General features: G+C 32.5%; 2 protein-coding genes across 2 annotated transcripts; one reads left to right on the top strand and one right to left on the bottom strand.

Moving 5' to 3' along the window:
- Positions 1 to 2,761: 2,761 nt before the first annotated feature.
- Positions 2,762 to 6,028, top strand: LOC123266916. The gene is made up of 3 exons (XM_044731365.1): positions 2,762 to 3,031; positions 3,259 to 4,123; positions 5,514 to 6,028. Exons 1-2 carry the CDS (start codon positions 2,845 to 2,847, stop codon positions 4,119 to 4,121), a joined length of 1,050 nt encoding a protein of 349 aa, XP_044587300.1. The 5' UTR covers positions 2,762 to 2,844; the 3' UTR covers positions 4,122 to 4,123; positions 5,514 to 6,028.
- Positions 6,029 to 11,088: 5,060 nt separating this feature from the next.
- Positions 11,089 to 12,073, bottom strand: LOC123266918 (tyrosine-protein phosphatase non-receptor type 9-like). Its single transcript, XM_044731367.1, has one exon. The coding sequence runs from the start codon at positions 11,908 to 11,910 to the stop codon at positions 11,089 to 11,091; it is 822 nt and encodes a 273-aa protein (XP_044587302.1). The 5' UTR covers positions 11,911 to 12,073.
- Positions 12,074 to 13,913: the final 1,840 nt, after the last annotated feature.

Here is a 13,913-nt window from a genome sequence, read left to right as displayed (position 1 = left end):
AAAACAATAACTTCCCGATTTTTCGAAAATCTTCGATTTTCTTAGCGGGAAGTTAAAAATTTTCAACTTTCCGCTGAGAAAATTACAAATTTTCTAAAATCTGGAAGTTACTGTTTTTACCCCGTTTTCCGAAAATCGAGTTTTCATCAGATCTTGACGTTTTGAGGTCCTAGGAAGTTTCCCTGACTATTCCCGAGTCGAAAAATAACTACGGTTTTAGTTAGTTTAACTCACCATTTAAAACTCATGCCAGGAAAAACCTCATTTAGTACGCAATATTCCGGATTGAGATAAAAATGAGACATTTCTAAAGAACATTTAAATTTGAAATGAGGTAAAAATGAGGTTTATCTAATACACCAAATTTTTTTACTCCGGGGCCCAAAGTGAGATATATATGTCTCATATACGGCCTCAACATATGACTGTAGATCGATAGAGGCATGTCTCACACACGTGTCTTAATTTTAACGACGTGTACCTGAGACAAATCTCATTTTTGGTCAGGCTGAAAAATCTTGTATTATATGTATATAATTCATAGTTTTATTTTATTTAAATTAGACTTACATTTATAAAATGAAAAGTTCGAATTTAATTCAATTGAAAAAAAATTTTATTTATTAATAATAAATCGATACCAATCCATACTAGAATAAATACTAATTAATTTAATTTAATAACTGATTAAGTACATTACTGAATTTTGTAAAATTCTATATATAACTATGAATCAATTGACGAGTTTTTGAGATAATTTTCATCATTATTATCACCAGTTTAGTTATTATCATTGTCATCATCATCATAATCATCATTATCACTTCTGATCCTATAAATCCGCGACTCATAATCATGTTTTGGAAGCTTTTCTTTAATACTTTTTCTTGGAAGTGAATGATTTCCATTTCAAAATATAATTGAAGTATTATTTGATAATTTCTTCAATTTATTTTTGGGATATTCATCAAAAATTGTCTTTCCATCTGCAACTATTTCTTCTTCATGAACTTGAACAAATGCTCTTTGTAAATTTTTTTTTTGTTTATGTTTTAAGTTGGTCCGTTGCACTAAAATAGTTCCTAAAAACGCTTTTGTTGTTACATCGAGGATTCAACCAGTATTTTCATCAACAGAAATATTGTCCAGCAGATCTTTATCATCTAGAATAACATTGTTACAATTTATTTTAATTCAAAAATAGTTTGGTTTTGTACCATCCAAATTTACATTTATATAGTTACTTACCACTTATTTTCAAAATTTTAGCATCTAACACTTTAAATAATTTTGATCGTTTATTTTTCCACTTTAACTTTACACTAGCGTTTTCATATCGTGAATGGACAGGTATGTTTGAAGTTTTAATTGTCTGTAATTATTTTGATTTGGTCCAAAAAATAAGTGCATATATTCCAGACATTTTTACAAAAATTTTTCACTTCAGTCAAGGAAATCAACAATAAAGTTAAAAATAACAAACTGATCACAATTAGTTTATTTGAACTTTTCACTTTATAGAATATGAGAAGTGCTCAATATGAAAGCCTAAAAAGTACTAACCGGGATATTCTTGAGATTGTTTAACTATCCCAGCAAACGGGGTCGGATTGAGTCGGATTCAACATCCTATCCGCTTTAACACGATTCAATCCAAATTCTGAAATCTTCGGTTTTCAATCCGTCTTAATACGATTCAATTCGATCCGTCAGTGTTCGATAACTATAGTAAAAATTTTACCAACTTCTAAAAGTTCATCTATACCGGCAACTAAATTAACATTTTCTACTTTATTCAACGACACTGATAATACAGTTAGATGTTATTATTATTGAAAAGTAAATTTTCTTATAAATAATATATATTAATTATGTATTTAAATATTACAAAATAATTTTAAATATTTAAAAATTTTATGATACTAAAATTAGCCGACGTTTATAATTTTTTTGTCTATTTTTGATTCTTTAAATTAGAACAAAAAAATTTTTTTACATTGCATTTACAGTTTTTCTAATTTTTATGAATGAAAATTAAAAAAAAATTTTTTCAATAATTTTTCAATAAAAAAAAATTGCAAAAATTTGTAGATGTCAAATAATTAAATTTTAATAAATGTTTTTATTCAGGGTCCTATTTAAATCATTACAGTAAAATGTTATTTAAAATATTTAATTTATTAATAGATAATTTTTATTAATAATAATACACACTTTGTTCATAACTATACAATTAAAAGTAACTTATTATAAATATAAACTAGACAAAAAATGTCTGCGGCAAGTAAATAAATAAATACAATCATTTCATTATATTCTACAGTTATAATTATGTTACATTTTTACTATACAATTTAAATAATTAATTAATGTTATTTTAAACTTTGAAATAATTAATTAACGTTATAATTACTAGGTTGTAATGTTATAAAATCAACATTTTCACCTTTAATATAAATGATTTTTCTAAGAACGTTCTCTAAAGACATTGGTACGGCATTAGTTCGTTGTACTTTTACTTTCCATAAATGAGTCATGTTTATACCGTTAATATTTATTTGTTCAGCGTCTATTAATTTGACAGTTAATGAATTTTTATTATATTACATGTCTCGTTCTCGATGATAGTTATGTAGTCATGCTTGTCATGCTCAAATCCACAACATTTAAAGTTTAAATTTGAAAAATTTTTGGCGCCCTACCGCCATCTTACCTTATTCCGCGCCCTCTATACTTCATATTGTTTCGTTGTGCTTACGAATCAACACGTTTATTGTTAAACGCATTGAAATATTTATTTATTTAATTTATTTAAATTATTTTAATTAAGTAGATATTTTTAAAATGTCTAAAAAACGATCCAGATCACGTTCAAGATCTCGTTCACGAGACAAGAAGCGTAGAAAGGATGAAAAGATTGACAAACTACAGTCTCAAATGGATAACCTAGCAGAGACTGTGAAAACATTGGCTGAAAGCATAAAATTGCTAAAAAATGTATCTGGTGAAAAAATAGTTACAGCAGATTCAGGTAAGAATAACTAAGTAGTTATTATTAATACTCTCAGTATCATAACATACTCATCTTTCCATACGAAAGTTGAGGGGTAATGCCCACACGGCAATACCAGCCTATACGGCATTATCGGGTCCATACGACCATACAAAAAATTATGTTGATGTTGTTCAATAAGAACATGAACATCACAATATGCTCAATAAGAGCTACTATATCTCCCTTTTTATCTTATGTTGTAGAATCTGAGGTTATTAAAGATGCCGATAAAGACGGTAAAAATGTTGTCGTGGAAGTAGATCCACCCTCACAGTCAGGCGAGCAGACTCCAGATCAGGTTGAGCAAGTATCAATCAAAGAAGTCGCGAGCAAGATTCTTGGCATGGATCAGGAATGTACTTATAAAGAGGCAAAATACATGTCAGAGCTGAACGGCACATGGTCCAAGTGGGCCCTTGAAGGACTTCCTGAGAAAAACAAAAAAGCCATCCTGGAGGCTTATAACAGGAAAGGAGAATTTTATACCGAGGCCCCTAAATTAAATTTAGAACTAGGACCGTTATTGACTGATATTGCCAAGAAAAGAGACCAGCATTTTGCGGATACGCAAAATTGTATCGGTACAGCGCTGTCAGCACTAGGCGCTGCTGTCTCGCTGCTACTAGAACCGCCTGAGGAAGGACTAGACGAGGATCTATTCACCGACTATATAAGCCATGCAGGACAAATTTTATCAGATGTCTTTTACCAACAATCAGTGGCCAGGAAATCATATATTACACCACAGCTTAATAAAAATATTAAGCCGCTGGTGGATAATATGTTGTCTAAGGAATGGCTGTACGGCGATGATTTGAAAGACAAGGTAAAGGACATGAAGGAGATCGAAAAAGCATGTGCGGAGATTAAAGAAAAACCTCCAGTAAAATCAGCGGTCAAGTCTCGAGACCAGGGAAACGGGAGATACCCACCTGCGAACAATCGTCAGGTGGGTTATCAACAGAGACGTCGGGTAATGAGGTTCAGGCAGAAATCATCCACGACATCGCAACGTCCAGCAAAGCCAGCCTCTCGATCGACGAACCAGTCATCATCGAGGAAATAAAGGTAAAAAAGATTGCAGGACGCCTATGTCAATTTCTTGAAAGGTGGAAAGAAATCACCTCAGATAAATACATCCTAGAATATGTAAATAGTTATAAAATTCCGTTTACGGAACGACCGTATCAATCAATTTCCCCAGGAGAAAAAAGCCTCTCTCCTGAGGAAATAGATAAAATACAAATAGAAGTGGATGCACTTCTAGCGAAAGGTGTAATTGAAAAGTGTGAAGAGTGTAAAGGGCAATTCATATCATCATTTTTTCTGGTACCGAAACCTGATGGTTCAAACCGTTTTATTTTTAATTTAAAGAACTTAAATAAGTTTATTAATCCTCTTCATTTTAAGCTAGAGGACATAAGATCAGCATTAGGATTAGTATCTCCGGGAGATTTTCTTGGTACTATAGATCTGAAGGATGCATACTTATTAGTTCCTATTTATACTAAACATAGAAAATTTTTGAGATTCAGATTTAAAGGAAAACTGTACCAGTTCCTAGTCTTACCGTTTGGACTCTGTACGAGTCCATACGTTTTCACTAAATTAATGAAACCGGTAGTTTACTCGCTCAGGCTTCAAGGCATACTATTATCTCTATACTTAGACGATTTTTTATTCGTGGCTAAATGCAAAAAGCAGTGTGAGAAAAATATGAGTAAGGCAGTCAAGTTTTTAGAGCACTTAGGTTTTATAATAAACTATAAAAAGAGTTCGCTGATAGCGAGTCAGAGTTGTAAATATTTGGGCTTTGTAATTGACTCATTAAATTTTTCCTTAAATCTGACAGCCAAGAAAAAGAAGCAGATCGGTAGCTTACTAGATAAATTACAAGTAGGAAGAGTATTTAAAATTAGAGAATTTGCTGAGGTTTTAGGTATTTTAACGTCAGCCTGTCCGGCGGTGGCTTATGGGTTCATACATTGTAAACAATTAAAAAGACAAAAATTTCTGGCATTAAAATTTAATGGTGGAGATTACGAGGGAAAAATACAGATCAAGAAGTCAATGGAAAATGACTTAGGTTGGTGGCAATCTAACGCCAAAATAGGAATTCATCCAATAAGGACGTACCGTTTTATAATGGAAATTTTTTCTGACGCGTCCCTTACGGGCTGGGGTTGTTATTGCGAGGGAAAAAAGGCCTTTGGGTTTTGGAATGAGAAAGAAAAACAAAAACACATTAATTACCTTGAACCATTAATTACCTCTACGCATTCCCTCCGTTTGCACTCGTTATGCGTACATTAAGAAAGATTATTAATGATGAAGCTATCGGAGTTGTAGATATTCCGAAATGGCCCACACAACCGTGGTACCCACTCTTCACATCTCTTCTAATTGAACCGCCCATAATTTTTGAACCCCGCAGTGACTTATTATTGTCTCCTTACAGATACGAGAGCCATCCATTATCATCCCAGCTTTCATTGGTGGTAGGCAGATTATCCGGGAGGCGTATTTGAAAAAAGGAATTTCAGAAGAGACTGCGGAGGTGATGGTTAAGTCTGTTGCTGCATCGACACTTAAACAGTACACTTGCAGTTTAAAACGATGGTGGGAATTTGCTCATCACAAGAAGATTGACGTTTATAATGCCAGGACGTCAGAGATCTTAGAGTTTTTAACGGACTGTTTTAGTAAATGTGCAAATTACAGCTCCCTCAACACAAGTCGATCAGCAATCTCTTTAGTTTCAGTATACGATATTAATCAAGATGGTCTGATATCTCGATTTATGAAAGGAACTTTCAAAGAAAGACCAACCAAACCGAAATATGCTTCTACATGGGATATTACGCCAGTATTAAATTACCTAGAAAAGCTCGGGCCAATCAAACAATTAGAAATGAAAGTGGCTGCCGAAAAAGTCGTGACTATTCTAGCTTTAGTAAGCGCGCAAAGATTACAGTCGCTATCCTTGATCAACATCGAAAACATCGAAAAATCGGATCTTGAAGTCCGAATAAAAATAACGGAGCTGATAAAAACTTCAAAGCCAGGAGCTTTCCAGCCCGAAATAATCTTACCTTTCTTCAAAAGCAGACCAGACCTATGCGCAGCAAAATCAGTCCTGGATTACCTTGAATATACAAAAAAAATTCAGAAATGACAAGACCAAAAATTTATTTATCGCAACACGGAAACCGTATGGCCCAGTAACAGCACAGACCATTGGCCACTGGGTAAAAAATTTATTAGAGAAGGCAGGTATCAATACCGAGCAGTTCACGGCGTATAGCACCCGTCATGCGGCTGTATCGACAGCGCACAAGCGAGGAGTTGATATTGAAGTCATCAGACGCAGCGCAGGATGGTCTCCAAGCTCCAACACATTTTTTAAATTTTATAATAAGCCGATTCAAGCGCCGAATAATCAATTTGCGCGTGCAATTTTAGAATAACATCTCAGGAACAATACGTAATTAAAAAGTACATACAACTTCTAAAAGAAATGAATGTTTTTTGTTTTCCTCTTTGTCAAAAAAGCAATAAAGAAACCTTATAATTAATACAACAATGGCAAATTATCACAACTACTCTGAAGAACTACATAACTATCATCGAGAACGAGACATGTAATATAATTGACCGATCAAACGAGCCCGCCGAAGGCGGGCGAAGTTTGATCGAAATTATATGGAATGTCTCGTTCGAAGATGATAGTTTCCCCTCCCTTAAAATAACCCAAAAAAAAAAAAAAAAAAAAAAAAAAAAAAAAATAAGTAAATTGCTGTAATTATCAATTACACAGACAATTTAAATTTAAATACAGGGGACGTTGCACTAGAGAACTAAGCCCACTATCATCTTCGTAATTACATGTGATAATTTGAAAACTCACAAAACAATATGAAGTATAGAGGGCGCGGAATAAGGTAAGATAGCGGTAGGGCGCCAAAAATTTTTCAAATTTAAACTTTAAATGTTGTGAATTTGAGCATGACAAGCATGACTACATAACTATCATCTTCGAACGAGACATTTCATATAATTTCGATCAAACTTCGCCCGCCTTCGGCGGGCTCGTTTGATCGGTCAATTATCGCTAAAAAATATTTCTTGAATTCGAGCGAATTCACCGCTTTTAAGTTGTATATAACTATCATCCCATTTGATGCTTTTTTTATAGAACATAGTTGTGTAGATAATTTTTTTATAAACACATTTATTATAATATTTTTTATTTAAAGTACTTTTTGATGATACGCAGTCGGCTTGATTATAAAGTACACCATTACACATAGTACCCGTTAAAGACTCTTCAGTAGTAGAAAAAAGATTTTCACAAAAGGTTTTCACATTTCTATTTGTTATTTTAATATTTTCATCGAATTCCGTTTTCAAACTATTTATATTAATCGATTTTTTAACAATTTGAAGGTCAACACCTTTAGGACCATTGACAAGCATTTTCAAAAAATGAATATTACCTTCGTGAGGGTATGTATAATTTGCCCATAAAGGGCCACTTTTACGCACCGAATCAACCGCATGCAATAGCAGGTGTACGTTTATTTCCATTATTTAAAAAATTTTTTTTTCCATAAATTATGATTTCATTTCTGCTATCTCCAAATGCATAATTGTCTAATATGAATCTATACATATGAAATACACAATACCCCCATGAAAAATAAATTTTATAAATATATGTTCCGAAATATATAAAAATATTTTTTTAATATATTATAAATCTATAAAAAATATATAAATTATGTATAGTAAATATATTTTTAATAACTAACTTTTGGCCGATTTCCATATATATTTTATACATTTAAAATATATTTTAGATACGTTAAAAATATATTTCAGCTATATTTTTTTTATGTATTTTAAAATATATCTAAAATATATGTAAAAATCGGCGAGAAGTTAGTTATTATAAAAAAATTTTTTTCGCATATTTTTTATATATTTATATATTGTTTATACATTTCATTTTTAATATATTTTAAATATGTTTTTTACATATTTCGAAATATATATATATTTTTTTTATGGGGGAAAAACTGCAGCTCCGATTATCATTTAAATTCTACTTTAACCACGGATGATAAATGAGCCGACTAAGTCGGTAAATTGAACTCTGCCTCGAATTTATTCTATCCGATTCAATGCGTTTTAGCACGAAACACTGTTTCAAAAATCGCATTAAATCGGGTTAGTTCGCATTGAATTTCAATCCGACTTCGATTGCTGGGAAGTTTTTAGATGTTTGTAATTTGCTAAAAGCAAAATTTGTTTGTGAATTCTATTGTATTTACTACGTTGGCTACATTTTCGTTCGAATCTCTGAGATGGCCCCTTAAAATTGACACTTTAAAAGTGTAAGATTCTTTGCGCCCTCTTGTGGCGATATTTTAACATAATCTTTGTGTTAAAAAGGGGTTACACAAAGTTTGTGTCAAAATTTCAACACAAATTTTGTGTGACTGTTTTTAACACTCAAACTTTGTTGATTTTACACAATATTTTTTACTGTGCAGAAGAGATCTGTTCAACATTTTGATTCTAAACTTAGAAAGCTGTATACTATACACTTTATGTGTGCTTTACTCAACAATTATACTTCAGAAGTAAACAACATGTTCACAATGTAAATTCACCTTTAACAGGACTACATATTAAAGGTACGGGCCGTATCATAGGAGTCAACGACCTTACCTACGTAACGAATACACATAAACTGGAGTTTAATACTCAGCGTGCTCTCTATATTGAACTATTTATGACGCCATTGATGACGCGGATTGGCCTTGACATGAATTTCGTCCTGACGTCATCTAATCTATAGCTGAATACTTTCTAAGTCTAAAAATCTCAAGATCGCGACCATTACTGTTGGGGTAATGCGATTTCCTATACAAAATGAACTGAGCGTCGACCAGGGGCCTGTTCAATGTCGAAATTTAAGAATTAAAATCCAAAAAAATAGAAAAATTTGAAAAATTATTTTCTACAAGCAGAAACTGTCCGGTGTTTTGAACCTTGATTTGTATAATGCAGAAGCGTCTCAAACGTGTCTTTTTTACAGCACTTAGGTCATGTGGTTGAAACCCTCTGTCACTGTTTGGATCTGCCGAGTCCGGATCACGAATAGGGTCAATTCTTATCATAAATACCTCTCGTCAACGTTGTAATCATAAAATCCCACCAACAATGTTCGATACCAATAATTGTTAAGATTATTAAGGTCGTAGACGGTCTTGCTGACATGACCTTGGGTTTTGACTTTAATCAATTCAAAACTTTTATTTTTATGAAAATTACCTTCTATGGTTACATTGGGAACAGTTATGCTGCTTGATACTAAAAATCTAGCGATATTGCACGCTCGTTTATGAATAATATCCCTTTCAATGAAATCAATTTCGGATTTTGTGGAGATCCATTAGCATCTATCTCGTGAAGTATTAAATCCACTCAGAATATAAGTGGCTTAAATAAAAAAAGATTCATAAGACACATAGAAAATAACTTTAATTTTATCATAATTATCAGTTGATTCATCCAACCGCAAACCTTACTTACTAATAACATTGAATTTATTGCCTCTTTTCCTTTGCAGTTTACTTATGACATTGTTGATACTTCGAGTAGTACAATCCATGATTACAAATCGACAAAACAACTAATGTGCTATCATTATCATTCTCATTAAAAAAAAAGGCAGTTGCTCGAAGCCACCCCAAAGAAAGCTTGCCTGAATCTTCTAAACCCTATTTAAAACCTCTGTTTCTTCAGTGAAAGCCATTCCCTTAAGAAACACACCAATATTGAAATTCCGCGATTTTATGATAACGTTAAGTTCACATAACGATTGACTCGGTCGTAAAATATGACAAATCATAATGTTAATCCGAAAATATTTACAAAATCTGTTTTCGTTCGAATGCGAGAATAGCTGTTATCAAAAGACATAAAAGACATTTTTAATAGAATAATAACTTATTTAACAGTTCATAACGGATGAGATTCTACGCCGTAGTATTGTGAGTCATGGTTGAACCATGCTTAATTAATTTTTTTTTCTCTTTTCTGTGTTAAAGTTATTAAAAATGAATATTAAGTCTATATTAAACTAAAAATAGTTTAAGAAACTATCTATTGTGATTTAATATCTATATTAGTAAGAGAATAACGAAAATATTGTGTTCAGGATAGACATATGATAAAATTAGTTTTTTTAGTGAAATTAAGTATCATTGCAAAGGTCTACATTTGAATTTGTTTCTTTTCAAGATTTCATTTCATTTTCATCGATAGTCAATTTATTATGATAAGTATTTAGACTACATTAAAAAATACTCTATCTCTAGATACATTATTAAGAAATGACCTTGTATCTTGTAAAATATTGACATTTTTAAAGATATAAGCTCATCCCGACATTACACTTATCGAGATCTTTCATTTGAATATCCACATCAATTTTTCATATATTTTATATATTTGTATATATCACATATATGTATATATGGAAAATATATCAAAAATGCAAGTGGGTACTCAAATGAAAGCTCTTGATGATTCTAATATCGGAATGAGCTTATATCACAAAAACATCAATATTTAAGAAAGTACATAGCAATTTAACAAAATTCATTATTTAATAAAGCAAAATTTTATTTATAGTTCACAAGCCATATAGTGACTGCAAAGTTGCTAGTAATGAACAATTTTATCTCAAAAACATTTAATTAATGGTGATGCTATTTTATACTCCTAATTTAGAGAACCATATTTTTTTCTTAATCTACAAGACATTTTGACACTTTTACAGTCAAATATATATATATTGTATATGTATATATACTGTTTCAAAAAATACATTGCATTTTACCTCTCACTCTAATTATATCACAAATTTGTACTTACATAAATATATATCACAATTACAATTACACTATCACAAAAACATGTTATCCTAACGGCAGTGCCAACCCTACCCAAACAATAAACACTCAAAAAACAGATGGTCGTTTGAAAAGTAAACAATACTTCCGAACACGATCTCTAAAAGACACATTACTGGGGTCGCTGTCATCTTGTTCTTTCTTCCAAAGGAACGCGCCTTTGATATGCTGCACGGTTTTATCAATGAATGCTTGTTTTTCCGTGCTGATAGATTCAAAGGACACTTGATACTTAACATCCAAAATGGTGTTAGACACCGAAACTGGTTGCTCCTCTGTCAACTGGTCCAAGCAGATGTCAATCGCACAAATCGACACCAACCTTTCAAACCGCGTGGCGCTGTACATCACAATTGGGCACATTTCACTTTCCTTTTGTTCCGATGAAATTGTGCCTTCATACTTTTTGTTCACAATCTTCCAAAAAGATATCAGCTGTGCAGAGTAAAAAGGTGTCTGTTGATCAGGAAATTCATGGTATTGATAATGCGTTATCTTCCTTGACTTATTTTCTTTGTTGTTTTTCACCGTCAAGGTTATCTGAGTGTAATATTTATCGGTTATAGTCTTCTTCCATAGAGTGAATTGTCCGACAGTGTACGCCAAGGTTGAATCGCTATTCAGCCATTTTTGCCTTATGTAATGACCCTTGTCAAATCGCACTATCACTCTGCTATCAGTCTTCCATATCAATTCCCAAAAATTAGGATATAAAAAATCAGATGCTGGTTTTTTGATGACCATAAACTTCTTTGGGATGTTATTGCCATCAACGAAACTCGCAGAAGTATCTAATTTAATATTCTTGATTACTGAATCATAGCTCGATCTTCTGGAGTTATTCTGCAAAATTGCGCTCTTAGAATTCATATTTTTTAATCCTCTGGATATCCACTAGTGTCGCAAGTAATGGTTGTATAAAACTGAGGCCTAATTAGGTCGTATTTATCTTATAACAGACTTTCCTGTACGATATTTTTAGAGTTATTACATGTTATGATATGATGTATACAATGGGTGGAAAGGGGAAAAATTGATCACTTTCTTACGGAAGTTCGAGCGTAATGATTCAAAATAGTGTTAAAATATTTTTCCACTTCTTACATCCTTCACAAAGACTCACTATCTGCATGTTGAGAATCGCATAGTGCTCTCGAAAAGTCCTTTCGACGTATCTTGGTCCTGATTCGGCTACTTGCTCCAAATAATGGCAGTTGTTGTGCATCACAAAAAGGTCCGTAGCCATTGTAAAGAAAAACTTTTAGCTTTATTATGATAAAGCTAGAAAATTAACGTTGCAATAATTCCAATTGATTCCGTACTAGGCTCCGGTGATGATCAACGCCTTTATATAACCTCTCTTATCATCATCATTTTTATTGACTGGTTTATCAACACTGACTTTTAACCACAATGGAGATAAATGCGCGTCAATATGTGTTTATTAATGATACCTAACGTGGTTCAATTAGAGAACAAATAAGTTATTTCATAATCTTTTGTAACGTAAGCTTAAGGAAATCCACGCGAAGTAGTCAGATTTTTAAAACTTCCTGAAAATTTGTAAATTCAATCTAAGTAATAATTAATAAAAAAATTAAAAAAGATAGACCCTGAAGGCCATCCGTGTAACTTCCCGCCAATTCTATACCTAAACGCTTGAAATTGCACTTATTAATGACGTTTTTGAGCTCTTCGAGCTCATAAATACAATTTGTGTATTATTTTGAGCTCTCCGAGCTCAAAAAATAGCTTTTCTATCTTTTTGAGCTCTTCGAACTGAAAAGTTTGATAAAACAATATTTTTTTAATTTTGAAACCGCGATAACTTTTGAATGAATGAACCGATTTTTACGTGGTTGGCGCCCACACTGAAAAAATATGTATACGCCTTGGCTATATGTCTGACAAAAATACATATACGTCGCACATATACAGGGTGTCCCCAAAGTCACGGACGCCATTGTAGATGAATTCTGAGATGAAAAGTCCTTAGCCATTTTTCAACCGCATAGATAATTAATTATTAATTAAAAATAACGTCTCTTTATTTAAAGTTAGAGAAAGAGCGCCAGTGTCCAGTAAAATATGTGCCAAACAAAGACATAACTAACTGTATGACTAACTAGTTTCTATAGCTAACGTAGTCACACATATTTACTTCACACCGTCACACGTGCAAGCGTCTTTGTTGGAACGCACTTGACTTGACACTAGTGCTCTCTCTCTAACGCATAAAAGGACGTTATTTTGATTAATAATTAGTTATCTATGCGTCTGATTAAAAAGTGGCTAAGGACTTATCATCTCAGAATTATTTTGTTTATTAGATGCTACAAAGGCGTCCGTTACTTCTGGGACACTCTGTATATATGCTACATACTTTTTTTTGCCCCCGTATAAGCGGCGTATATTTTTTTTCAGTACGGGCGGCATTCGACGCAGTTTTTTAAGCTTCATAAAGAATTTTCAAGTTTAAATTGATAGAGCGAAAAATTTCGGAGAAATTCCAAAAAAACACATTTTTCGGTTTTCTTTCATCAACGATAACTCACGAGCGAATCAACCGATTTTGACCGGACTGGCGGTGATCGACGTGGTTTTTTTATGTTAAGAGCTGATTATTTTTTGGAATTGATCGGTGAAGCCGTTTTAAAGTAATTCCAAAAAACCACACACACATACTGGTCATCACACACATACAGTATCACAGACACCATCGCGGACATTAGTCAGGAAAGCTTCCTAGGACCTGCAAAATGTCGCGATTCGGGATGATTTTTTCGTAAAACAGGGGTGAAAATAACAACTTCCCGATTTTTGAAAAATCTTGAAAGAAAAAAAATTATTCTGAAATAAAAAATAATATAAAT

The sequence above is a fragment of the Cotesia glomerata genome, linkage group LG6 (genome assembly GCF_020080835.1).
Source record: "Cotesia glomerata isolate CgM1 linkage group LG6, MPM_Cglom_v2.3, whole genome shotgun sequence".
Lineage (NCBI taxonomy): Eukaryota > Metazoa > Arthropoda > Insecta > Hymenoptera > Braconidae > Cotesia > Cotesia glomerata.
This window is presented reverse-complemented; position numbering and strand designations above follow the sequence as displayed.